Here is a 24,705-nt window from a genome sequence, read left to right on the forward strand (position 1 = left end):
TTCAGATTCACAACATGAAGACAATGCTATTGTTTATTTAAACATAAAAGCAATATCTTAAAAAGAAACTAAAACCCCAGAGTCTAACCCTTGCCTTTGATTATGGAAAGGGAGGGTACTAAGAAAAGCAGATTAAAAAAAACCAACCAAACAAAAGGCACTTAAAAATGGTCTTCGAATGAAAAGGATTTTGCAAAACCTGATGCCAGCCAAGTGGTGCTGCTCAGAGTTTGATGGCTGCTTACACATGGTCTCTAAAGCAAATTTCACAGTATATGAAGCACAGCAAGGCAAGAGACAGACATCCCTCCCTCCATCTCCTGCCTGTGCAGAGATGGCCACTACTCACAGCAAGGAGGAGTGAGGTTCCCTCTCCCCTTTATTTAATGCTGTGTTTCCTGGATGAGTGATCCAGGAGTTTCCAAGGATCCGCATTAAAACCACGCACAGCAGAGGAACACGAAGCTAACTAGAAAAAGGCCAACCCGTGATGTGTGGAAGGAAGGAAAACAAAAAGCTTACGGGTACACATTAGAGTCAGATGCTCATAACCAGGACTGCGTTAGCGTGGGCAGCTCACACCCAAGCACTGGGTACGTCATGCTGCAGGTTAAAAGACAGCTCTGAAATCTACAGGGTGAGGTTTTTGCTGTTGGCTCGTTCAGAGGGCAATGTGAGCAGAAAGGGTTAAAAAAAAGAGTCAGCAAAACCTTTTCCCTCCCCTCACCACCCCAAGTAAACTACACAGTAGTCTGTTAAGTGGCAAGTTTTAACCAGTCTTCCAAGCAAACCTTTCAATATGAAAAGGTGAGGAACAGACACGGGGGGTTTCATATCACCACACACTGCACCGGAAAAGCTGCACAGGCAAAGCTTTGCTCCCTGCCCCGTGCGACGTTCCAGCCGTCTTCTGAAGCTCAAAGAGATGGGAACATGCCCACGAAGCACATGCAAAGCCTTCAAGCGGCAGGAATTCTTGGTTTTATAGCGGGAGAGCTCAGCTGGGCGTTAGGGGGGGGATGAGCGTCATCCAAAGCAAAAGAAGAGGTCAGCTGTCGTTCTGCATTGAAGGCCCTCTGTTAGATACACCTTGGGAAAATAGGAAGTTGAATGCGCCACGTGTAAGGGTGGGCTCAGACATTCACTAAGCTCCCCGCCCTCCCCAGTTAAGTTGCAAGCATGTTCCAATGACAGTTTGATGGTTGGATGTTATGGATTAGTCCCAGAGAGTATTTTTGCTTAACGGTGTAATTTAGAGATCCATAAATAAAAAGTGGATTTTCAACAACTTAAAGTAAAAATTTCTACAAAGGCATCGATGTATTTGCTGAGTAAGGCGTTGAGCGGGTTCCTCCATGTTCCTAGCAAGACCATCCACAGTATCCATAAATAGGGGGCAGGAGGGGGCTTCTTAAATGTAGTGTGTCTTGGACAGAAGCATGAAATGTTCTCATTTTAGCCGCTCAACGAGTCCCTGCGTCAGTCCAAGGTGCAAAAGCTGAGATCTGGAGAGAGTTGCTAGATGAGGGAAATATTCCAGGAGCTTCTCCCACGACAGTTCCAGCAGGCTGGGTACCACCAGCCACATTTTAAACAGAGAGCCAGTCCGTTTGTTTTCGTGGATGTTGACCACCCCTCCGTGAACGTACATGCAGCCAGCCTAGATGGGAAGAGGGGGAGAGGGGAGTTACATGGAGCACAGACCAAACTGGCACACCAGAAGGTGCTGAGGAGCGACACAGCCAGGAAACCCAGGATTTGACCCTCCAGCTTCCCAGCTGGTTAATCAAAGAGCGCGATTCAGCTCACGCACCTTTATGTGCTGGTAACAGAAGTGACAGTGCCTGAGCCAGTCACCTTGGGCTCCTCGCAGCCAAGGGGAGGAATCAGTGCTGAAGGGTGCATGTCTCATCCTAAAGCACGCATACGCTAGCTTAGAGTGCTGTCCTCTGTATTTTAGGCAAATTCTACCCCAATAAATCAATTTTAGGAGTGGGTCAAAGTGTTAATAAATTTGTATAGAACCAAACTTAGGTTTCAGCTAAAAAGAATGTCCTTTTTTTAAACGAAAACCACACCACAGAGACACGTTGCGTTCCCTTTGCTGGCTCAGCAAAACCCTGCTGCAGGAATGACACGAACGCAGACAGATGGGAAAAGCTCAGCTGCTGACCTGTTTCGTGAGTAGCATTTTTTTTTCAATATACAGGAAAAGAAAGGGCATTGCTGCTGTCCAGGCACCCACCTGCAGTCACTGAGCTGCCTGGGAAACACCTTCATCAGGCCTACAGGTTCCCAGAAAGAGTTGCATTTATAGCAATCTCCAAAGTAGGTGACACCTGCTCTTAGAACCAAAGAACCCGATCTCTGCCCTCGCACGTTGCCCTAAGGCAATGAGCAGCTGAAGGAGGCTGAAGCCACACCTAAATGCATTTTTTGCTGCCTGCTGCTTATCAACCACAGGTCTCTAAGCTTCTGGTTGTGGCAAAAATCTCTGGCAATACCAACCTTCCCATTACCAGGGGCTTCCAAAGAGGGTTGCTCACCTGCTAATCTTTTAACTCAGGCTGTTCTCAGTAGGCTAAAACCAGCTTACTTGGGGGAGTATTTGTGCTTTTTTTTCCTTTTACAAACAGGAACTGCTGTTCACAAGTGGAATTAATCCTTGGAGCTGATACAGTTTAAAAGCTAAAATTCTGCATTGCTGCTTTCAGAAAGCAGAATATACTGCGTGCTACCACTCTTTAAACAGCAGCAGGAGTAAAAGGAGTCACTGCAGTGCCCTCACGCCAGCCCTCAGCCTCCCTAAAGATGCTGCATCCAGTGGAGATCACCTCCTTGGTAACATCGGTTCAGCTCTATTTGCAGCCCACAGAAACATCAGAGTGCTTGGACAAACGACTTGAACTGCAGCTACGTAGGAGAGAAATGAGTCACTTACTGGTGTGACAGCAGCACAGTGAAAATACACTGGCTCCGGCATGGCAACTGGGAGCTTGACCCACTGGAAAGTTTGCAGATTCAGCTTCCAAACATCTCCCAGAATCACTTCTCCGTTATAGCCTCCACAAATGAACACATCTGAAAGAGAGGAAACCCACGGTGCTTACAGGCCCAGCCATCCTTCATCAGCAACTGCACAACACGCGTTGGCTGAAGTCAGCGATAACCTTTCCAAAACAGTTTTGGGATCAACAATTATTTTACCTCAATGCAAGCTCTCAGTACCTCCCAAATCAGTCCCAGCACACTGTTCATACCCACGGAGGCCACTTACAGAATCACAGAATGGTTTGGGTTGGAAGGGACCTTTAAAGACCACCTAGTCCAACCTCCCTGCCATGATCAGGGACATCTTTAACTAGATAAGGTTGCTCAGAGCCCCATCCAATCTGTCTTTGAAAGCTTCCAGTACTTCTCTGGGCAACCTGCTCCAGTGTCTCACTGCTCTCATCATAAATCATTTCTTATGTCCAGTCTAAAACTACCCTTTTTCAGTTTAAAACTGTTGCCACTTCTCCTGCCACTACTGGTCCTGGTAAAAAGTCCCTCCATCTTTCTTATTAACCCCCTTTATATATTGAAAGGCCGCAATAAGGTCTCTCCGCAGCCTTCTCTCCCCCAGGCTGAACAACCCCAACTCTCCCAGCCCGGCCTTGCAGCAGAGGGGCTCCAGCCCTCGGAGCATTTCTGTGCCCCCTCTGGCCCCGCTCCAGCAGCCCCGTGTCTGTCCCGTGCTGAGGAGCCCCGAGCTGGAGGCGGTGCTGCAGGGGGGTCTCACAGAGCGGGGCAGAGGGGCAGAATCCCCTCCCTCGCCCTGCTGGCCACATTTCTTGTTACACAGCCCAGGATATGACTGGCTTTCTGGGCTGTGAGCACACATTGCTGGCTCATGAACGCTTCCCAGCCGGCTCATGATCCCAGCCCCACCATGGCAGATTCAGGGCTAAACGCCACTGAGAAGCAGGAGTGCACTCCCACTTTTCGAAGCTGTATTAAGCCCTAGCTAACCTGAGTTCACAGGGCCTGTGTTTGATCAGATTCTAGTGTTTTTAAACCCATGGGGAGCAGCCACAGACCTGGCTCCTAGTCCTGTTCCCTGCCAGAGGCAGGTCCTTGCTCCCAGCTTTGTCCAAGTTCTCAACTCAGAGGCTTGCACTGCAGGAAAATACTGCTGATGAAGGTGACTGGAAGCACCTCCCAGCTCCTGCTTTACTTTTATTGGCACAATTAGCACCTCTAAGAAATAGAAGAAATATAATCTGGTTATCACTCCACCCTTTAACATACAGCATTCAGTAATCGATCTGAAGAATCTTGAAAACAAGGATCAATACTGTAACTGCGTCAGTTCATTATGAGCAATTTGGCTTTTATCAAGCCTGTGATTCTGTGAAGTTTGGGGGATTCTGTTCTTGGAGGACAATGAGGCTACGGGAGAGGCCCAGATCTAGTTGAAGGAACACTCCACCACTCAAAATCGTGGGTAACTGAACACTATTGCACATGCAGAGCCCCCTCTAAGCTGTGCCTCAAACAGCACCATGCAAGTGATTTACAGCAAGAACATTTGGAGGATCAAAGTGAAGAACAAAAGGCTCTACTAAGTTCTGTGCAGCTCCTAACATAAAACCTGTTGGAACGAGTCCAGAGGAGGGCCGCAAAGATGATCAGAGGGCTGGAGCAGCTCCCCTGTGAAGGCAGGCTGGGAGAGCTGGGGTTGTTCAGCCTGGAGAAGAGAAGGCTGCGGGGAGACCTTATTGCGGCCACCCAGTGCCTGAAGGTGCCAACAAGAAAGCTGGAGAGGGACTTTTTACAAGGGCATGTAGCCATAGGACAAGGGGCGATGGCTTTACACTGAAATAGGGGAGATTTAAATTAGATATAAGGAAGAAATTCTTCACTGTGAGGGTGGTGAGGCACTGGCGCAGGTTACCCAGAGTTGTGGATGCCCCATCCCTGGAAGTGTTCAAGGCCAGGCTGGACGGGGCTCTGAGCAACCTGGTCTGGTTGAAGATGTCCCTGCTCACTGCAGGGGGTTGGACTAGATGATCTGTAAGGTCCCTTCCAACCCAAACCTTTCTATGATTCTATAAAAATGGCCCTTACTTTACTAGAGAAAGGAAAGACTCGGGTGCTAACTCTGGTACTGCTTCATAATTCACTCCATATGAGCATCTCAGATTTATAACACCACAAAAAGGACCCGCTATCAAAGAAATCCCTAAACAGTCTTGTCTCTAAAGAATGTGGCTTCCAGCACTTGGCCCCACTTTGCTTTTCACAGCGGACCACAAAGTGAACAGGTTAGTCACCAAGCTGTAGCAGGAGCATCATTTATACCTGTTTGTGAGCTTGCAACCAATAACTTGCAAAGTATCATGGACACTCGTGGCTAAAATACGTGATATCTTACACTGAAGCACCCACACGTCCAAAGGAGATTTACATGTTGTCTAAAATACTATAGAACTACAGAGAGCAACAGCACTGTGCAGTGCCGGAGGAAATTTGCCTACAGCAGCAAGATCCCTCATATGAAGAGCGGTGCCAACTGGGCAGCTTAAGGCCTGTTAACAAGAAAAAAAATCCTCTTCCAGAAAAGACACGTGTGCCCTGCAGTTCTCTCAAACGTGTGTTGGAGGCCAGCATCTCTCAGGCTAGGACAGGCTCGGCACTGCTAGGTTGTACAAGATACACCAATTTTCAAGAGGCAGATCTTACCATTTTTTATCTGGACGCAGCTATGGCATCTTCTGGCTGCTGGGAAGCCTGAGGAGAATAAAAAAAAAAAAAAGTATTGTATTAACTATAGTTGCTTTAACGTGCTTGGCTAAGTGGGGATTATATCTCAACATATAATCATGGACAAGAGTCATTTGTTTCATTTATAAGGGCCTTCTGCTTTCCTACCATCACAGATATAACACCTCTAATTTAGCAATTGGCTGTTTCAGGTTTGATTCCCACTTGCTCTCCAGGGAAGGAAGAAATGTGCCAGAATCTCACTCCCCACAGACTCCAGCTCTCACCTCTGGCTTGGTGAAAAGCAGCAGCCAAGGGCCTACAAGGTTTCAGGGAAATCCTCGCTGCTAATCAGGCCAGCATGTGGTGCCCCAGAGGGAGCAGAGGTGATGTGTATCTTCTTCTGGGAGTAGAGCCAGCAACTATCATGTTTCAAACCCAGGGAGAGTGAGAACCCAGGCTGCTAAATATGCCTCAGATGGGTTAGTCCTCACTGCTAAAGCTTGAAACAAGCAGAGTCCCGAAGCCAGTGTTAAGTCACATACTGTACAAGGTTACAAAACCGGTTTTTGGCCTGCCAGCAAACAGCATCTTCAAGCATCTTGGCCAAACTCTGGTTTACAGGAGAAGATGCATGAAATTCCAGACTCACCAATTTTTTCATGAGGTTTTGTAGCAATTTCCTCCCAGGTGTTGGTTTCAAGGTTGTACGCGTGGATCTGAAGGGACAAAGAGGAGCCATTAGTTCCTCCCGGCTCTCCCAGCACTACGGTGATGCAGTCACAGGCTCTGACCCAGGGAGCCACTATAAATAACACCTCTCTTTCATTAGGTGTAAAAACAAAAATAGGTAATTGCAGCCAGTGACTAAGCAGGTATAAAATCACCTTCAAAGTGTACCAGCTTACTAAAGCTTACATTTCAGGCTTTGCTATTGTCCTGGTTTAGTCCCAGTCAGCAACTGAGCACCACGCAGCCACTCGCTCACTCTCCCCGCCCCAGTGGGATGGGGGAGAGAATTGGAAGAGCAAAAGCAAGACAACTCGTGGGTTGAGATAACAGTTTAATAATTAAAATAAAACAGTAAGAGTAATAATGGTAATAATATTATTATAATGAAAGGGAAAATAATGAGAGAGAGAAATGAAACCCTCACAGGAAAGAAGTTTTACCTCATGTTCAGGTGGAACTTCCCATGTTCCAGCTTGTGCCCGTTGCCCCTTGGCCTGGCGTTGGGCACCACTGAAAAGAGTCCGGCCCCATCCTCCTGACACCCACCCTTCAGATATTTATAAGCATTGATGGGATCCCCCCTCAGCCTTCTCTTCTCCAGGCTGAACAAACCCAGGTCTCTCAGCCTTTCCTCTTCCCTCCCCAAATTGTAGTGGAGAAAAACGTTCACCACAAGAAGTAAAATTAAAGCATACAATTAAGGGAGAAGACAAGAAAAGAGTCACCATATCAATATCTGAATTTAATGTCAAGGAATTCCTCCCTTTGGCACTTTCCTGTTTTGGCACAAATGCAACATGTAGCAAGATGTCCTAAGTGGTTTAAAATGAGAATCTTTGATCCTGGGTCTACAGGAATGAAGCCGTTTAGTAGATCGGTATGGTCACTGGGTACCACAGATTCATCATCTGTAAGTTAACAGGACACGCTTGTGGCAACACCAGGTTTTACAGAAACAGGAGAACTAGGAGACCTAGTTATCTATTTTTTTACCAAGCTCTCCAGGCAAAGCCAGATGAAGAGACCGTGCTGGTTATACTTCACTGAAATCTCCTATCCAGGCAAGCACTCAAGGTTTCTGATCGCCTTACCTTATCTAAGGAATAAGCTGTCCAGGAAGTTCCACCTCCCAAGATATAAATCCGTTGACCATCATGTGCAATTTCATGTCTGTACCTGAAGGCGCAAAGGACGTTTAGCAGCACAAGCAATTAATGCAAGTGAGCACCAACAAAAGCCTTCTGGAAAACATTATCAAATCTGAGTGGTTTAAGCAGACACCCCAAGCCAGGCCATGACGTATCAGTCCCTCAGGCTGGGAGCATTCAGAAGATGTGGAAACTTTCACGAACAATCTAAGCAGCACCTCAGAAGCTTGAAAGGCATTTTCTGAGAGCAGCGTACCTTGAAACTTAAGTACAATGATTTCTGGAGCACTATGATGGCCATCAATATTCCAGCCCCTTCTCACTAAGATGGTCACTGATTGCTCTCCCAGCCCTCCTTCCCACACACCTTGCTACAGAATAGGACAAGGGACAGGGATCAGCTGGAGCCCCTTCCCCTCCTCAGCACTGACCAGCTGCCCCAAGTGCCCAGCTCTGTTTTGGCACCACATGGTCCAGATCAGTGTCCTGGCAAAGGCTTCACATACCCCATCCCGACACCCCCCTGCACGCCAGACTACTGAAGCACCAATTGTGCAAGGTTCACAGCCAAAAACACTGCTCTTAGAGTGCCCAGAAGCCTGTCTGTAAAGGTGGTGACTGCCCTGTGTAAAAGCTCTTCGAGACTGTCCAGCTTCTCACCTCTCCTCTGGCATGTCACAGGACATGTTGTTTGGTTTCAGCTGGATCCACTCTCTAGTGTTGAGGTCTAGCTTATGTAGGTCGGTACTGTAAATGTAACCAGTCGTTCCTCCAAATACATAGAGACAACCATTGATGATGGCCATGGCCTGGAAGGTAACAGAAGAAACCAGCTGGAAAGGACGCGTCCGAAAAAAGAGAGAATTCCTGCCCTCCTAAAGCAAGACACTGCCTGCAAAGCTCTACCTACAACTTACAAAATGAGATGTTCAGGAGGAATATGAAGGATAAACAAGGATGATTAATACATGAAAGATGGGGCCTTAGTATCTGTAGGAATGGAAAGTAACTCCATGATCACAAGATGAGGGCCTAGGAGTGGAGCTGCTGAGTTTCAGGCACCAGACAAGGCAGGTCTGTGCCGCAGGGGCTCCCAGGAGCTAAAACCAAAGCACTGTTAACCCTGAACCTTCTCCATGCTGAGCTTACACAGACACTGTTACAGAGATTCTTATAAACCAGCTATCAGATAGCCAGCAGCATTAGGCATAACAGAAAGCCCCAAACACAGTGGGTAAGTCAGACCAAACAATGGAGACAGCCCATACAATTCAAAAGCACATGGACTATCAGCCTACTGAAACTGTGAAGGTGGTGCAGGCACCATTCCCTGATGCAGTCCAAGGTGGAAGCAGAGATGTAAGCTCCTTCTCCTCCCAACTACCTGCTTGCCAAAGGCCAGCCGGAGCTCAACTGGGCAAGGGAAGACTACTTTCCTTCCCCCAAATGTCTGGCACACATCTCAATGAGAAACTTGTTGGGTTATAGATGTCTGCACCACAAGTACATTGGCAGTATTACTGGAAAGCACAGCAAGAGGTGACAGTCCTCCGGTGAGAATGAGTTTATTTTTTTTGTACACCGTGTTCATTGATGACATTACGCAAAGTCTTAAAAGTTGTTATTCTAATACAAATAAAGCCTATTAACCACTGTTTTCATTTCTAGTTTTGGGTTTTAAAGGCCTTGAGGAGGCTACAGAGCAACTCCAGAAACTACCAATCACTCCTTAAATCAGACATACTTTTTCATTCAACTGCACCTGGCATTTAGCTTACAAATTTTGGCCTTTCTAACTACAAGAAAACTATTCCTTTGAAATCTCAAAGAACCAAGACTGCTCTATTTCTTTATGAATGATACCTGCCCTTCCTTACACTTATGTACACAGAGAACAACTCTAGTTACTAGCAGAGAAGAGACCTCCACACTCTGGCCCCTTTTCCGTGACACGCAGCCCAGTGTACGGAGGCACGCTCAAAGTCCCTCAACAAGGGCTTTCCTTCGTACCTGGCCATAGATTCGATTGGGTTTCTTTCCTCGGCAGCTGAGCAGAGCCCATCGTTTGTACTTGACATTGCAGACGTGGACGTCGTTGCCATTGCTCTCCCCAAAGGGGATCCCGGTGCCCCCAAACACAAGCAGGTTGTTGCCATGCAGTACAACTAGGAGAGAGAGACAGAGCAGAGATACGTGTTGCTGTGAGACGCAGTAAAACAGAATGACTCTGCTCTGGAGACAGTAGGCAGAAAGTGTTCCATATTGTTCAAATACCCTACAATTCATACTACACGTTTATGGATTTGTAATGATCTAGAAGAGAAAGAATGCAAGCTAAAACCATGGTAACCAAAGGCCTACTTTTAAAAATGGCTAGTGAACAAAGAGATCTATTTTTGGATGCTTTGAGACATCTGAGTGCACTGAGCACCTAGCTGCTGAAAGTGCAGGTGCCTTGTAACTATCAAGCTAAATACCTGAAGACTGCTTCTTGCATTTGAACTTTTTTCTTTCCCTCTGCCTCAACCTGAGCAAAAGGGGAAAGAAAAAAATCACAAAACCAACCCAAACTCAAGGCCTACTTGCAGAAGAATTGGAAACAGGATCCAAATTTCCCAGTTCTTGCCTGGTTTTGCATTCCACCAGGGACACTGATTAAAAAAGCCTCAGGAGTAGGTGTATAGGAATTGAATTTCCATACGTACGTGACATGGAGGCTAGTTCCCTGGGCATGTAGCCTTCAGTGCCTATTTGATGCCAGGTGTCTGTAGCAAAGTTGTATCGCCAGAGTTCCCTGAAGAGCGGGTAGTCTTCGTTCTCTGGCCCACCGGACTCATCATAGTCAGGATTGTAGCCTCCAAACACATACAAGTTGGCATTATCTGCCACGCAACGATGGCCACTTCTTGCTGGCGGACATCTATGGCCTACAGCAAAATGAGAAGGTAAAACAGCTTCAGTGAAATGTCAGCAGAGGAGGTGAGCTTGTGCCCAAGGGTCAGCACTACACCCGCTGTGGTGGTCCTCCAACAAGAGCCGCTGCTGTTTAAGCATGCCCGCAGCCAGGAGGAAACGGCTCTGTAATGACAGATCCGCTTCTCTGAGCAGGAATGGGGAGAGCCTCTGCATGTCACCATCTCGTTCATGTCCACTCTAGCCCCTGGACCACACCTGCCTAAGGAGACCTGCCTGGAGGTTGATGCATGACAATCCTTCCACGGGGCAATCCACCCATAAAAGCTATTTCTGAGATAAGTTACAAATTCCCCCTTCTGTCATTCTGTATGGCAGATTTCACTTAGGAAGCAGTTCCAAAATGTTTATATTTAAAGCTGCCCGATGGGAACAAAGAAGAAAAATTTGCTCTCCCTCCTACACAAACCTTCTCTCCGTTTCTTCTCTTTTGCTCCTGGCACCTTGTATCCCAAGAAGACTCTTTCACCTTGGACACCCCTCGGCTTCCTAAATATTAAGCAATGCAGGTCTGATACAGCAAGTAAAATCTGCTCATAAATAAAGGCATTTGCACTGGGAACCCATCTGAGATCCTACAAGTTGAGCTTGACAACTGGCAGACGTAGCTCTTCCTGAAAGGAAGACTTCTGCCTATCCACTCTCCTCCCTAAAAGCCAATGGAAATCAAAGCAGGGAGGACAATTCAAGCTCAGACCTCAACTGGAATAGTCAAAAAGACCAATTCAGTCCAGGAAAACCTAAACAGCAATATTCTTGTTGGACAACAGCAACTGAAGTCTCAGCTGACAAGTGATCAAGAAGTAATTCTGAGCTTGCTCGAGTTCGATGCACAGCAAGGGCCAAGCGCAGTGCCAGAGGTGGGTGTTTTTCTTCAACGAGGTACAGGACCACGCGACGAATGAGAAAGATGAAAGAAACAGAAAATGATCAGGTCCCTGAACAAAGGAGTTGGTTGTGAGACACGCGTAGAACATCTCAAGCTGACTAAACCAGGAAGGTTTCAAAAACCATTTTTTCTATTCCATACAACAGTGTTTTGGTGAGAGTCACTCTAAGCTTCACCTTGAGAAAGACAATACATAACAGTCCTCTAAAATGTACAATTCCAACCCATAATCAACACTGCCTCAAGCACATCCTCTGCTTATCGCACCTCAAGACAGGCCCACTTTGGTTCAGTTGATAATAAAGAGAAAACAAAAAAAAAAAATCAAAAGAAGATCCCCGAAGACCCCTCACCCAAACAAACCAGGGATCTTCACCACCCACCTGCTCTCACAGCTCCTTTACGGACTTTTAGGGAGGAACAGGGACCCAGTGAAGCATCTAATTAGGACCCATCATGTTTTCTTCTTAGAGCTTGTTACAACTATCAGCAGTGAATCAAGACACGCGGAGCAATAACAAATGAGGCATCAAGCATCTCGCCTACAGGAAAGGTGAAATAAATTATTTGTCCAGACTGAATAATGAATTTTAACTCAGCACAAGCAGCTGTGCTTAATCACGTTCCCTGTTTGCTACTGCTTTAAGCTCCAACTCTTGTCCAAAATTAAGCTGCTCTACTGGGTTCAGACAAAATCCTTGACAGATTTGGGTTGTTTCCAGTAACAATTGCGTCTTGCAGCAATCCCCACTTAGAAAGCTAATAGGCACCGGCTGGAAAAGGTGGGGAAGAAAGTTAAGGAATTACTAGAAAAATCTATAGTCTTTGGTCTGGCTACGGAGACAGAGCAGTGCCACTGGGCACCCAGCACGGCAGGTACATTTGCACACAGGAGGGGTGGATAGTACCCGTACTAATAGCTGCAGCCAGGAAGTTACCGGCCTCAGTGCTGAACTAAACTGTTAAACAAGTACTAAGTGCTTTAGAGGTGATTTACAAAGGGAAAGAAAAACATCCATCCCTTTTGGCTTTCTATTTTAAAGGCCGAAGTGAACACATTGACAATAAAGGTATTTACAGTCAAGGTAATTGTTCAGATTCTTATCATCAGAGAGCCTTCTGAGAGGGCAATTCATCTAATCTTGGGTATCTGCAAACAAAACCATGCTTGAGAAGTGCCCCTGCCCCTCTGCAGCCTATAGAGCAAATCCTGGTGAAGGGCTCCTGTGTCCCCACTCGGACAAAGGCAGGCCATCCTGCCTGTTTCTTCTTCTGTGTTTGCCCTGGAATTCTCCAAAAAGAAGACCTGAAAGAACTGAAATGGAAGCTTAATTCCAGGGAAGACTGGGAGCACTGATGCACACACTTTGCAGGGGAGTGAGGATTTAGTTCAATCACCTATTGAATTTAAAAGGTGTAAGGGAATTAGGAATTAAAATCTTACATTAACTATAAATCCTATTTCCCTCTAGTTAAAACACTTGCCATGAGGATTTTCCAGAGGGAAGAGGGGAGAAGGTGGCTGTTTTATATAAAGAAAACAGACTAAAGAGGAGTAATTCAAAGAAAATAAATTAAAAAACAAAACCAAGGAGGCCTTCTCGGTCATTCACCTCTCAAAAATGAAGAGAGAAGATGCCTGACTTCACTATAAAGCCCCAGAACAGTTAAGTTTCAACAGAAAGGGATCAATGTTTGATGCATGCAGGTCCTCAAGATAGCAAGATGGGTACATTAAGCCCATACACAGCCCAGCTGGTTTCACCCCATCCCATTTAACTAGAAAGCCATCTCCTATCTTTAGAAGATGAAGTTTTTCAAGATAGTTTCAAGACATGGAGAGTGCATCAGAAGCTGGTGTCAAACAGATACTTGCAAGTACCCAACGAAGACGGTCTGAAAGGACCACCCTTCCCATGCAGCCGTTGCTGCTGCAAACCACATCTGCTGCTATTTCCCTGCCCGTTCCCGCCACTCTCGCCAACAACTCAAACACTCACTAACTGTCCTTTGTCAGGAGCTGGGATCCTCACAGTGGAGCTAGCAGGAGAAATGATGCCCGTCCCTGGTCATGCATTCACAACTCAGCCGCCCTGGGGAAATCCACTGTCCTCAGCATTAAGCTGAACACCAGACCGTGGATGGGAGCGGCTGAAATGCTTCCTTCCGCTGTGCCTGCTACAGCAGTGACTCCCGGGGAAAGGAGGGCTGGAAATGCCAAGCGGAGCAAGGTTTCCAAAAGCTCTGGGCCAACCCCTGTAGCTACAAGCACTTTGCTCAAGGATAACAGGTTTTCTCCTCTATTCAAGCAGACCCCAGCTGCGTTTGCTTGACATTGTGCTCCACATATAAGGACTGACTTCTCTCCAAAGGCGTCACATTTCAGCCTGCTGCTTTTAAGCTTCGCTCTTCACTAACCCCTTTGTCCCAATGGACCAGATCCTCCTGCTCACAGAGGCCCAAGAAGATGACCTATCTACCCATGAAACAGGAAAAAAAATTATCCAACACATCTTCTGAGTCACCTATGCACGTACATCATGAAACTGAGTTAAACTGGCACCACACTCTTCTGTTCAGAATTGAACCTTAATTCACTTTCAAAGAAAGTCTTCGAAAAAGATTTCTCTAGTTCTCTCTTTTTAAAGAACGGACCTGTAAAAGCTGAATCTATTGAAGCGTTAATTCAGATTAGTTCCCTCAGCAGACGAGCTCTGTGACTTGCACCTCTCCAATAAAGAACTGCCTTTCCATTTAATTATGTTTTATCGGATGATTCACATCTCCTACTAAAATTCTTCAAGCAAGTTTTGCATCTGTTTTTGCTCCAGCATTAGCAGAGCACAACGAGCCTATTACACAAGTGCAAATTTTAGGTGGTGCAGGTTGAAACACCCAAGGGTTTGCTAACTTCCTCCTGTAGTCAGCAAAGACCATCTCCCCAAGAGCTGAACCCACCACAGGTTAAAGAAGCGCCCAGCACTAAGCGAAGCACAGCAAGGCACCTTCACCATGAAAACCTGCAAGTCACTGGGCCCTGCTACGAATTCTTTGATGCCGGACACAGAAGGTAGCAGCATGATGTACCGAGTTAAGGCAGATCTGTGGGAAAGAGGTCATAAAGCTAGTTATAGAAAATGGCTTTAAAGTGGATGGATATAATTTGGAAAGCAGTTGCTTTTCCAGTTTAAGACTCCAAAGCAAAGCAGGAAGGAAGGATGGGAAGGCGCATTCACAGGGAGACTCCTTTTCCTTGGCCCTGAGGGCAGAAATGGGAACAATAAAACTTTTAGAGAATAAGAAGCTCCACAAAGAGAATTAAACTGAAACACTGCGACTGGGACATCGTTAAGGAAACTCTTAATTTAGGACTAAGCTGTCTCATAGAAGCTTGCTTGCTGGCTATCGTTACGCACTGACCTGTTAACACCCTGTTAAATTCACCCAAGTGATTCAGAGGGAGCTGCTCGGATGGCCCAAATTGACTTTATTAGTGCGGATTCCTAATTGAATACCTCTCCTGCAAGACGTATTATTAGAACAGAAGGAGAGTAAGCAAAAAGGCGGCACAAATATCTACTCCCGAGTTTCCCGACGTGACGCAGCACAGCAACTGATGCACGAGACATTTGTTTCCTACCTCTCAAAAACTCTGCATACAAAATGGATCTGGGACAAGAAGGAGGAGAGGGCAGAGACATTAATTAAGAAAATTTAACGAAACCCTTCATTTTAGAAGAAAGCGTAATGGTCCTGAATGGCATCCAACAAGATTTCCACCCAAAATGTCCCTCTTATAGGGAGGACAAACCTGCATGGCACCTGCTAGTCCATAAACGTTCTTCCTATCCTGACTAACACAAGCATCAAAGTTTATTAACTTCCAACTCTGGTGCCTCAATAGCTACAGAAATCTATGGAAGGCCTGGAGGAAAAAAAACAACACAAAAATCCCTCGGCATCAGCTGATTACTTGAAGGTATAGAGCAGATGAAAAGCTACCAGCATGCCCAGAACCACAGCATGTGTCAACAGCCATGCTCAAGTCTACTGGATTTCGCTTTTCAATAGCCCTATAATAAAGTTACAGAAGAAGAAAATTAAACTGCAAAGTACCAAGCGGTTGCTCTGAATCACACGCAGCACAAATGTAAGACGAGATGTGCTTCAAACAGAGCAGCACAAAGACAAGTTTCGAAGAACAAAGGCGTTTTCTTTCCACTCGATTATCCTGCCTTTCATGACTGCAGGAAAAAAAACAATGCTGGCATCATCTCGCTGGCTAGGTTAAACAAGAGGGGAGTACCTGCTATTTGAGTCAGTAAGCTAGCCAGCTGGCTAGCTTAAACAAGATGGGGGAAAAGGTCTAATTAGCTGAATTAATTTCTTAAAAATAAAAATAAACAATGAAAGAGCTGAATATGAAGTTGTTTGGAAAGCATGCCTGAAACTACGCTTTTTCTTATCATGACCATGCTGCCAGAAAACAAATAAATCTATTAATCAATGAGTAGCTCTTGGCAGACAGTGAGCTCTGCCTACACCATCAGGTTTTGCAGAATTTAATTTTTCTTTTTAAGGGAATTTTCCCTTACCTACCATGCCTCGTTACCAGTTCCCAGCAAACCAATGCAGTGCTGTTCTCCCGGGGTGGCAAAGCCACAACCACTGCCTCCCATTCCCAACCAGCCTGTGGAAGGAAGAGGCCAAGGGTTTGGGCTGTCCCACCGTCTGCTCAGAAACCTATAAGCAGAAAGGAAAAGAATGACGACTCCCATATCATCCCTTGCCAGGGCCAGGTATGAGGCTGAGCAGTAGCCAAAGCAACCTGCAGCAGAAAAAATGATTCCTAGATCCTTTGGGAGCAAAGAAGATGAGGGAAGTGAAACTGCTAACCTCACACTTAAAAGGCCACTCTGGAAACAAAACAAGTCAAGCTCTTTTGCCACCACAGCTACTGGAAAGAGATTTGTCTGTAGCTAGCAGAAATGACAGGAGCAGGACTAAATAAACATACTCCTCTCACAAACACATACCCCTTCCCTGTGGGTTACTGCCTCGGAGCTGCAACTGTGATGACTTTCCAGGTCACGATGCCTCATTTCTAAACTCTGCCACATGCTGTTGCCTGCTAAGGGTGCAAATAATATCCCTTTGCATAGCCAGAACAGCAGACTCCAAGCTGCAGGTGTTGATTTTAAAATTTTGCCTCTTTATTCTTTCAGCCTTAAAGGATTCCTAAAGACCCATATGAAATTGGAGCACAATTATCATGTTTTGACACGCTGCTTGCTCCCTCCCAAGGCACTGAATAACAGAAAGAATCCTAAAAACATAGCAGCCAAGCATTTATGATTTGTTTTTCCATGTACTGCTTGTTTGTTTCACACAACCATTTTATTGCTTGTTCATTTGGCTGTTTAAAGACGTTGCTGTTCGCAAAAAGGAAAGCACGTAAGATAAAGGCACCAGAAATTAGGGAGAACTGTCTATTCTATTCAGAATACATAGGGAGCGATCCTCAAAGCCACAAACAATAATTAGAGGCCAACGCGAAAGGTTTCACTCAAATCTTGGGGTCAGACATGACCCCAAGAATCCGTATTTTCCTTACAGCAGGTGGCTTTCTCCAGGGAAGAAGCAAATCCCTGTCCTTCCCTTTCCCTTTTGCCCAGCTCATGTTAAAGCAGCCAAAAATCAAAGGAAAAGCAGCAGATGCAGCCAGGGGATGTTCTGGCATCTGGAAGCAGAGAGTTCAGTGCTGCAGGGAGGCAATTGCTCAGTGCAGCTTTTTTTCCCCTTGTAAAACAAACCTTCCTGGGCACTCAGGGGAATCGGTGAAACGTATTAGAGCAGTATCAGCCTCCCAGATGTACACACTCCACATCATCTCACACAGGTGACCCAAGTTAAAAAGAACAACTGGTCTCGAGTTCAGGGTTTCCACAAGCAGGTGGGATTCAAGGTCAGAAGAAACACTTGGCTTCTAACCTTCAAAAAAGCAATTTATCCAATAAAAGTTGCCAATGTTTCTAAATCTCAAGGACAAGCAACCATTTTGGGTTTTTTCCAACCAAGATGCAATTGGAAAAAGCACATCACATGCGCAGTGTATTTTTTATCAACACATCGAGCCTTAAAGTTCTTTAAATATTTGAAAATTAGGAACTAATGGCACATAAAAGCCTACAGATTCCTATTGCTAAATGAAGTTTTCTTCAAACACACAAAAACCACTTATTAAGGTGATGGCAATTCAACCATAAGGTCACAATAGCCTAATCCAAATGCTTCCAGCCCACCGTGTACACACCCTTCTAAGCTAGCTGTTTAGAGCTAGCTCAGCCACACCACACCACACAACGCCAGGTCACCAATACCACACAGATTTACCAAAACCAACCCAAGCGACCCAAAGCAACCGCTCTCAGAGTTCACAAAGCCTGGTTTTATTTATTCCTGGAGCATAACCAACACACAGTGGGGCAGCTGCGCTTTCATCTCACAGAATCCCAGAATCCCAGGTCGGAAGGGACCTCAGGAATCATCTAGTCCAACCTTTCTAGGAAGAGCCCAGTCTAGACAAGATGGCCCAGCACCCTGTCCAGACGACTCTTGAAGGTGTCCAACATGGCCAAGTCAACCCCTTCCCTGGGGAGATTATTCCAATGGTGACTGTCCTCACTGTGAAAAATTTCCCTCTGGTGTCCAATCGGAACCTCCCCAAGAGCAACTTGTGTCCATCCCCCTTGTCCTCTCCACAGGACTCCGTGTAAAAAGGGAGTCTCCATCTTCTTGGTTGCTCCCCTTAAGTACTGGTACATGGGGATGAGATCCCCTCTGAGCCTCCTTTTCTCAAGGCAGAACAAACCTAGTTCTCCCAGCCTACCCTCATATGGCAACACGTGCTCAATGCAGCAGGCAGGATAAAGAGCCGAGCTACCAAGGTGATCACACGCTTCCGCCGAGTCACTCTGCTTTGTGAAATTAAAGGTTAACTGCTGCTCTACCTGTAGTTCCTTGAGCAATACTATACAACAAGGCAGAGCAAGGGAAGGCAGCCATCCCGTGGCATAGAGAGAAAGCATCCGGATTCAAGCTCTCGTTGTAGCTAACGCTGCGCAAGCTCTCAGTTCATTCCTTGTACCGTTTTTCTTCTGTAATTTGATGGATTAGAGGTTGCCACGCACACCAGGTTAAGCTGAAACAGATCAATGCTGAGGACCTTGTCCAGTTTAAACACCTGGGGCTCGCAGCGAAATAAAAGCAAGGATCACATTCTGCCAGGCTACAATAAGAAAACTCAGCCAGAACAGATTGCTAGAATGAAAAAACAGATTCCTGGGCTGCAATCAAAGCACTGTTCGTTTTAATACTCTGAATTTCCGTTCTGGTTAAAGATTCACATCTAAAGAGATGTTCCTCCTAGAACTACAGGGCTATTTGCTATTTTCATATTTACTGGTTAAAACTAATTGCATTAATTTAAAGAAAAAAAAAAGCCATGAATTCTCCTCATTTTATATGTGGCTCAAATCAGGATTTGAAGACTATGCTAAAGTATTTTAAATCAAGCCCTTCTTTCCCTCCCCTCCAGATCACCTGGAACAAAGCCTGGTTTTATTTATTCCTGGAGCATAACCAACAGATATCCAGGGATAGCCTCAAACACCTCCCAGAAGAGCAACCCCAGCACCGCCCTTTATAAGCTCCCTTTTTTCTCAACCTATTTTACTCACAAAATCCACCAGAGGATCATTTGCAAAGTAAAGGGTGCAAGAAGTTAGCACAACAAAACTCAGTGCGAGATCTTGCAGAAGGGGAGGGTGATTTTATTTTACAAAATATTTAAATAAGCTGGTTCTGGCTGCTCCTACCCACAAGAACCAAGTATATCCAAGTGATCCGGCCAGGATCACTTAGGTAAAGCACAGAGGATGAAAGGATGACAGCTGCCAAGCCCTCACTACAACTCCTCGGTCGTTCTTCATTTAAAGGACAGACTAGTTTTGGACAGGTCTTTTATACCCTCCGGCTCCTACAGTGAGATGCTTTGGCCTCAGAGTTTTGCTTCCTTCTGCTTCCACGAAGTTTAGGCTGGTCTGCTGCCTATTGTCTGCGTTTCCTCGTTTTGAGTTTCTTAAAGTTCTTCCTGTTGGGCTAACAAGAAAAGGAACGGCACGGGCACCGAGCCGCAACCGCATCGACTTTGTCCTGTTATCAGGGTGTAGGGTCTTCCGCTCGCAAGACTCACCCCAAACATGCCATCTCTTTCTGCCAATCTGTGATCTTCAGTCCTACTAATCCCAGCGCGAGGCCGTTAACACGTGGCATACGTTATGCCGCAACGTTACTACTAGCAATGTAATTTTTATTTCAAGCACTATTTTTGGAAATACAAACTAAATAACTACAGGATGTAAAGCTAACAAATACAGCGTGGCTTTTGGTTCCCATCTTTTCAAAGTAACGTACCAGTGGTGAATAGCTAAGGTGTGTGTACACATCCTCTTTGCTGCTTCTCAGGGCTTTGTAAAGATGGTATCAGTATTATTTTCCCTCCTACTTAGGTTTTCAACATTCAGAATAGCAGGTTTCAATGTCTCCCTTTCCATTTACGATTTCTGCAAGACTTCTGAAGGACATTTAGGTCAAGGGCTGAAGCCAAAGCACTGCTAGCTCTTGGGAGAGAGAACAAGACAAGTCAATATTGATTTTGACTCCAGTCTTCAAAGCCGGCCAAAATATAGTTTGTAACTCATGTAATTAGAGTCCGTCATAAATGTTTGGATAAGCAGGATGTGAATACGTCACTGAGACCAAGATTTAAGATCCGTTCGTTCATCCAGCTGAGTTCAGCCTCTCCAGATCATACAGCTCCCTTCTGTGGCAGGCTGCCCGTGCCTGAAAAACACCCAAGAGAGAAAGCAGCTGTGCCTGGGTCCCCGACGCCTGAATGACAACTCTGCCCAGGGCTGAGGGGAGCTGGGAGAGCCCAGAGGATCTGGCCAAGGATGCCAAACACAACCCACAGGCCACCGGCCAAGAGTCTTTCAAATATCTGAAGTCTCTAACACCACTAAAGTGGTGTTTCTAGGAAAATGATCATTCTCACATCCAGCTGTGAAAGCTTTTGGGTTGGGATCGATGTCCAGAAGAGGTTTGCTTCTTCATCCTGCTTCTCAGAGGCTTTTGTTTTCAAACCTCTCTGTAGTAATCACACATTTCAAACATTTCTACAAGTGTGCAACTGATTGTCAGTATTTCCCATGATTAGTAAAACAGGATTGTAATACACGAGATAGCACCCCAGAGCAGAGAATAAAATAAGCAGTCCTTATGAATGAACTGTCCTTATTGAGAAACCAGAGCAAAAGAGGAAACATTTGCCCCAGATATTTATATAGTACTGATTTTACACCACTAAAATTGAGTGTTCCTTGGGTTGTTTGTTTGTTTTTTTTTAAAGAAATGTAAAAGGAAAATAAAGAAAAGAATTCTGGAAATTGAGAACCATAGAACAGCCCAGGTTGGAATGGATCTGGAAAGATTGGTCCAACCTCTTGTGGGAAATGGAGCCAAGATAAGATTATCCAGCACCCTCTCCAGCCACATCTTGAAACCTTCCAGCAATGGGGACTCTACCACATCCCTGGAGAGGTTGTTCCAGTGACTGACTGTTCTCACTGTAAAAATGCCTTTCTTACATCAAGATGAAACCTCTCCTGGTCCAGCTTGTACCCATCGCCCCTTCTCTTCTCCATGTTACTCCTTGTGAAGAGAGACCCTCGGTCTTCTTTGTTGCCAGAAAACTGTGATGACGCCCCCCCTCCACCCTTCACTTCTCCAGGAGGAGGAGACCTGACTCCTTCAGCCTTTCCACACAGGGCAGGTTCTCCAGCCTTTCGACCATCGCCTTTGGACCCTCTCCAGTCTGCCCACATCCTTCTTGACTTGTGGGGACCAGAACTGGACACAGCACCGCAGGGCAGCCTCACAAGTGATGAGTAGAGCAGGATGATCCCATCTCTCTCTCTCTGACAGTAATGCCGCTGCAGATGCAGCCCAGGAGCCGACTTGGCTTCAGGCTTGCTTTCCCATGTGACACAAAGGGGTTCAGGATATTTGGGTTTTCTGTTGTAGTTTTTTTTAAAGACATATTACAAACTTTGAAACTCTCCACACACAAAAAAAACCCCTCTACTGAGACTGGTACACTGGGAAAATTATAGCTGAGAACAACAGCATAAATGCTGAGCATGCAAGAAGCAAAGATATATTTAGGTTTCCAGATTGTTTCTATCCACTTAACCACGAGAGTCTGATGAAAACACTGAAAACGTTTCAATGTGGACAGGAAGATTTCCAACGAGGAGAAGAACAAATCACACACCACCTATATTTGACATTTCTGATCTTGCTAAAGCTTACAAACACCTAAAAATAGTTCCTTCCTTTCCCTTATCCAACATACAATTTTAGATGTTTATAGAGTCTTTACCCACAACGAGGCAGCAAAAAACCCAAATTGTTGGAGTTTTTTTGAGCTCTTTAGCCATCAGCAAGATTCTTTTGTAGTCACTGCTTAAGAAATGCCCCTATTGAGAAATGCTCAGTAGAAATACTCCGCTTGAGAAAGTGAACAGAGCAGCACAACACTGGCACAAGCTCCTGCTAGTCACCTGCTTACCTTTCGTAATCATTTCCCTATGCAAATGAAACTCGACAGAGTGAAAAAGGTGACAAAAGTTAAAAATTTTATCTGCAAGTAGGTGGAAAAGGAGAATGTAACAAAAGCAGCAGCTAAATAAATGCATATGCTCTCATGTTTAACCAAGAGATAGCCCAGGTCTACTTCAAATGACACACGGCTTAGCAGGAGCAAAAGAACTCTGCAGGGAGGGACATCCAATGCCAAAGCATGCTACGAGCTCTTTGTGTGCCTTCACAACAGTAATTACTTATAAAAACAGGATTAAAAGGAGATAGCATGCTTATGGAAAGAGTCTAGGGCATGAAAGGTTGGGGGGGGAATGAAGGAACGCCTCCTGAAAACTCTGAAAGAGAACTGGGAGGCAAGAAACCAAATCTGGGTGGAGGAAATGGAAGGAGGGGGGAAAGATATTCCTCTCTATCTCAATGGTTATGTAAGGGCTGCTGCTGGAGCTCTATAAATAGGACATTAACAGGTGTCAAATGGGGAGAAACTCCAGCAATCGACTCAAATGGGATTTTTCCATCAGGTAGTTTTTTAGCAAGATTGACAGCCAGCTTCGGGTTTGTTAAGGCTGGACTTAAGTGCTAATGCTGAGCTGAACCAGGGTAGTTTGTCCCCGGGGCTGCAGCATCTGCCCCATCGCAGGCAGCGGAGGGCAGGATTTCACATTCGAACATAATCTGTAGCTGAACGCAGGAACATTACAACTGTGTCAGGATGTGCTACTGGTTTGCTCAAACCAACGATTAAAATTCAGGAAGATGAAGATAATCAGCTCTCGTGTTACCAAAAAAGGCCCTTATCACAGAAGGAAGGAAACATGCTTGAGAATTTGCCCAAAAATAGAAGGTGTGGAGCCATTTAGCAAACTCACAGCAGTCTTGCATGAGGCTTGAAGGCCTCCTTACTGCAGATCTAGATTGTGAGAGGTTTCACAGGGATGGAAACACAGACCCTGGTCTGAAAGCCTCTTCCCAGCCGCTGTTAGTGCTCCAGACATGCCAGATGCAGGCTCCTACCCTGGAGGCAGCGAGGGGCTTCACATCCCCCATCGAGGTACCTGAGTGGTGGGACCAGGGGCAGCCAGGGCTGAAAAGAATGCCCTGGGCCTGGGGTACCAACCTCCTGGGTGGCAGCACCCCAGCATCATGTGGCCCTTGAGGGCAGAAGGTGCTAGGAAGATAAGGGGGGGGACACCCCAAACCAGCTGGGACTACCCCCCCACCCCATCACAGAACCATGGGGTGCCCCACATCCCTCCCAGTATCACTGAACGGTTGGGAGGGGGATGATCTCCCCAATCCTGTGATCATGGGTTAACCCCAGCCTCCTCCCTTTAACATCCTGGGGCTGTTGGTGTGACCCACACATCCAGAGACTACAGCATAACCCCCCCCACACCAACACTGCTAGCAGGAGGGTGAAAGAGAAGAGCCACCATTCCCAGGGCACAGGGATCAACCCTCCCAGGACTCCCCCCACCCCAAAAACCTGATACTTTGGAGTTGGGGAGGGGTTGTCTGTGTCACCATGGGTTAGTCCAGGCCCTGATCACAGGGTCATTGAAATGGGGCTACCCTCCACCAGGGACCGCAGGATTCCCTGTCCCCCCAACACCCTGTGTCCCTGGGGACAGGGTTGAACTACCCATGTGGGAGATCCAAACATCCCTCAAAGCACTGATACTGCTAGGATGGGGCAGTAAGAACCGCCACCTCCCAAGACCGCGGGTCCCCTTCAACATCCCAAAACCTTTTGGAAAGGGGTGACAGCCCCCATCCACGACTGTGGCCCCCATATCCCAGGGTCGTTGGGATGGGAACATCCAGGCCCTCCCCATGCCACCCCCGGGCTTTGGGGACGAGGTGATACCTGCCCCCATCCCAGATCCATGGGGTACCCCAGCTCCACCCCAAAACGCCCCAGAACGGTGGGTAACTCCCAAACCCGCGGGGTATCCATCCCCTCAGGGCTTTGGGGACGGGTTGACCGCCCCCCACCCCATTCCGAGTCCATGGGGTACGGCAGCTCCACCCCAAAACGTCCCAGAGCCATAGGGCTGCGGGTCACCCCCAAAACCTGCGGGGTATCCGTCCCCTCAAGGCTTTGGGGACGGGGTGACCACTCCCCACCCCATCCCGGGTCCATGGGGTACCCCAGTTCCACCCCAAAAAGTCCCGGAGCCGCAGGACTGGGTGTGACCCCCAAACCCGCGGGGTATCCGTCCCCTCAGGACCTTGGGGACGGGGTGACCCTCCCGGAACCGGCTGCCACTCACCCGCCGAGCGCGGCCTGCCCGGCAGCTGCACGAAGCGGTTGAGGAGACCACGGCCACCACCAGCCGCGGCCCCCGAGCCCTCCCTGACGCCCTCCCGGGCACCGCCCGCCGCCGACATGGCCCCCGTCCGCTCCTCCTCAGGGCGAGCCCGGGCGGCAGCCAGCAGCGGCCCCCCTCCCTCGCCACTGACCAATCAGCGGCGAGATTCGGCGGCGGTAGCCTA

The 24,705-nt window shown here is 46.8% G+C and overlaps 1 protein-coding gene across 1 annotated transcript; it reads right to left on the minus strand.

Annotated features, from left to right (window-relative positions):
- Positions 1-24,650, minus strand: KLHDC10 (kelch domain containing 10). The gene is made up of 9 exons (XM_075081725.1): positions 24,483-24,650; positions 10,331-10,552; positions 9,636-9,790; positions 8,286-8,434; positions 7,569-7,653; positions 6,398-6,464; positions 5,725-5,772; positions 2,942-3,081; positions 1-1,660 (listed from the first exon to the last, which is right to left on the minus strand). The coding sequence occupies exons 1-9, from the start codon at positions 24,598-24,600 to the stop codon at positions 1,451-1,453; spliced, it is 1,194 nt and encodes a 397-aa protein (XP_074937826.1). The 5' UTR covers positions 24,601-24,650; the 3' UTR covers positions 1-1,450.
- Between the last annotated feature and the right edge of the window lie 55 nt (positions 24,651-24,705).

This window comes from Phalacrocorax aristotelis, chromosome 1 (assembly GCF_949628215.1).
Source record: "Phalacrocorax aristotelis chromosome 1, bGulAri2.1, whole genome shotgun sequence".
Lineage (NCBI taxonomy): Eukaryota > Metazoa > Chordata > Aves > Suliformes > Phalacrocoracidae > Phalacrocorax > Phalacrocorax aristotelis.

Excerpts from the sequence above, each read along its gene's own strand:
- KLHDC10 (XM_075081725.1), bottom strand. The coding sequence starts at position 24,600 with ATGTCGGCGGCGGGCGGTGCCCGGGAGGGCGTCAGGGAGGGCTCGGGG. Across the intron at positions 8,435-9,635 it reads CCAATCGAATCTATGGCCAG|GCCATGGCCATCATCAATGG; the intron begins GTACGAAGGAAA and ends GTTACCTTCCAG. Across the intron at positions 1,661-2,941 it reads ACTGTGCTGCTGTCACACCA|GCTGGCTGCATGTACGTTCA; the intron begins GTAAGTGACTCA and ends CTTCCCATCTAG.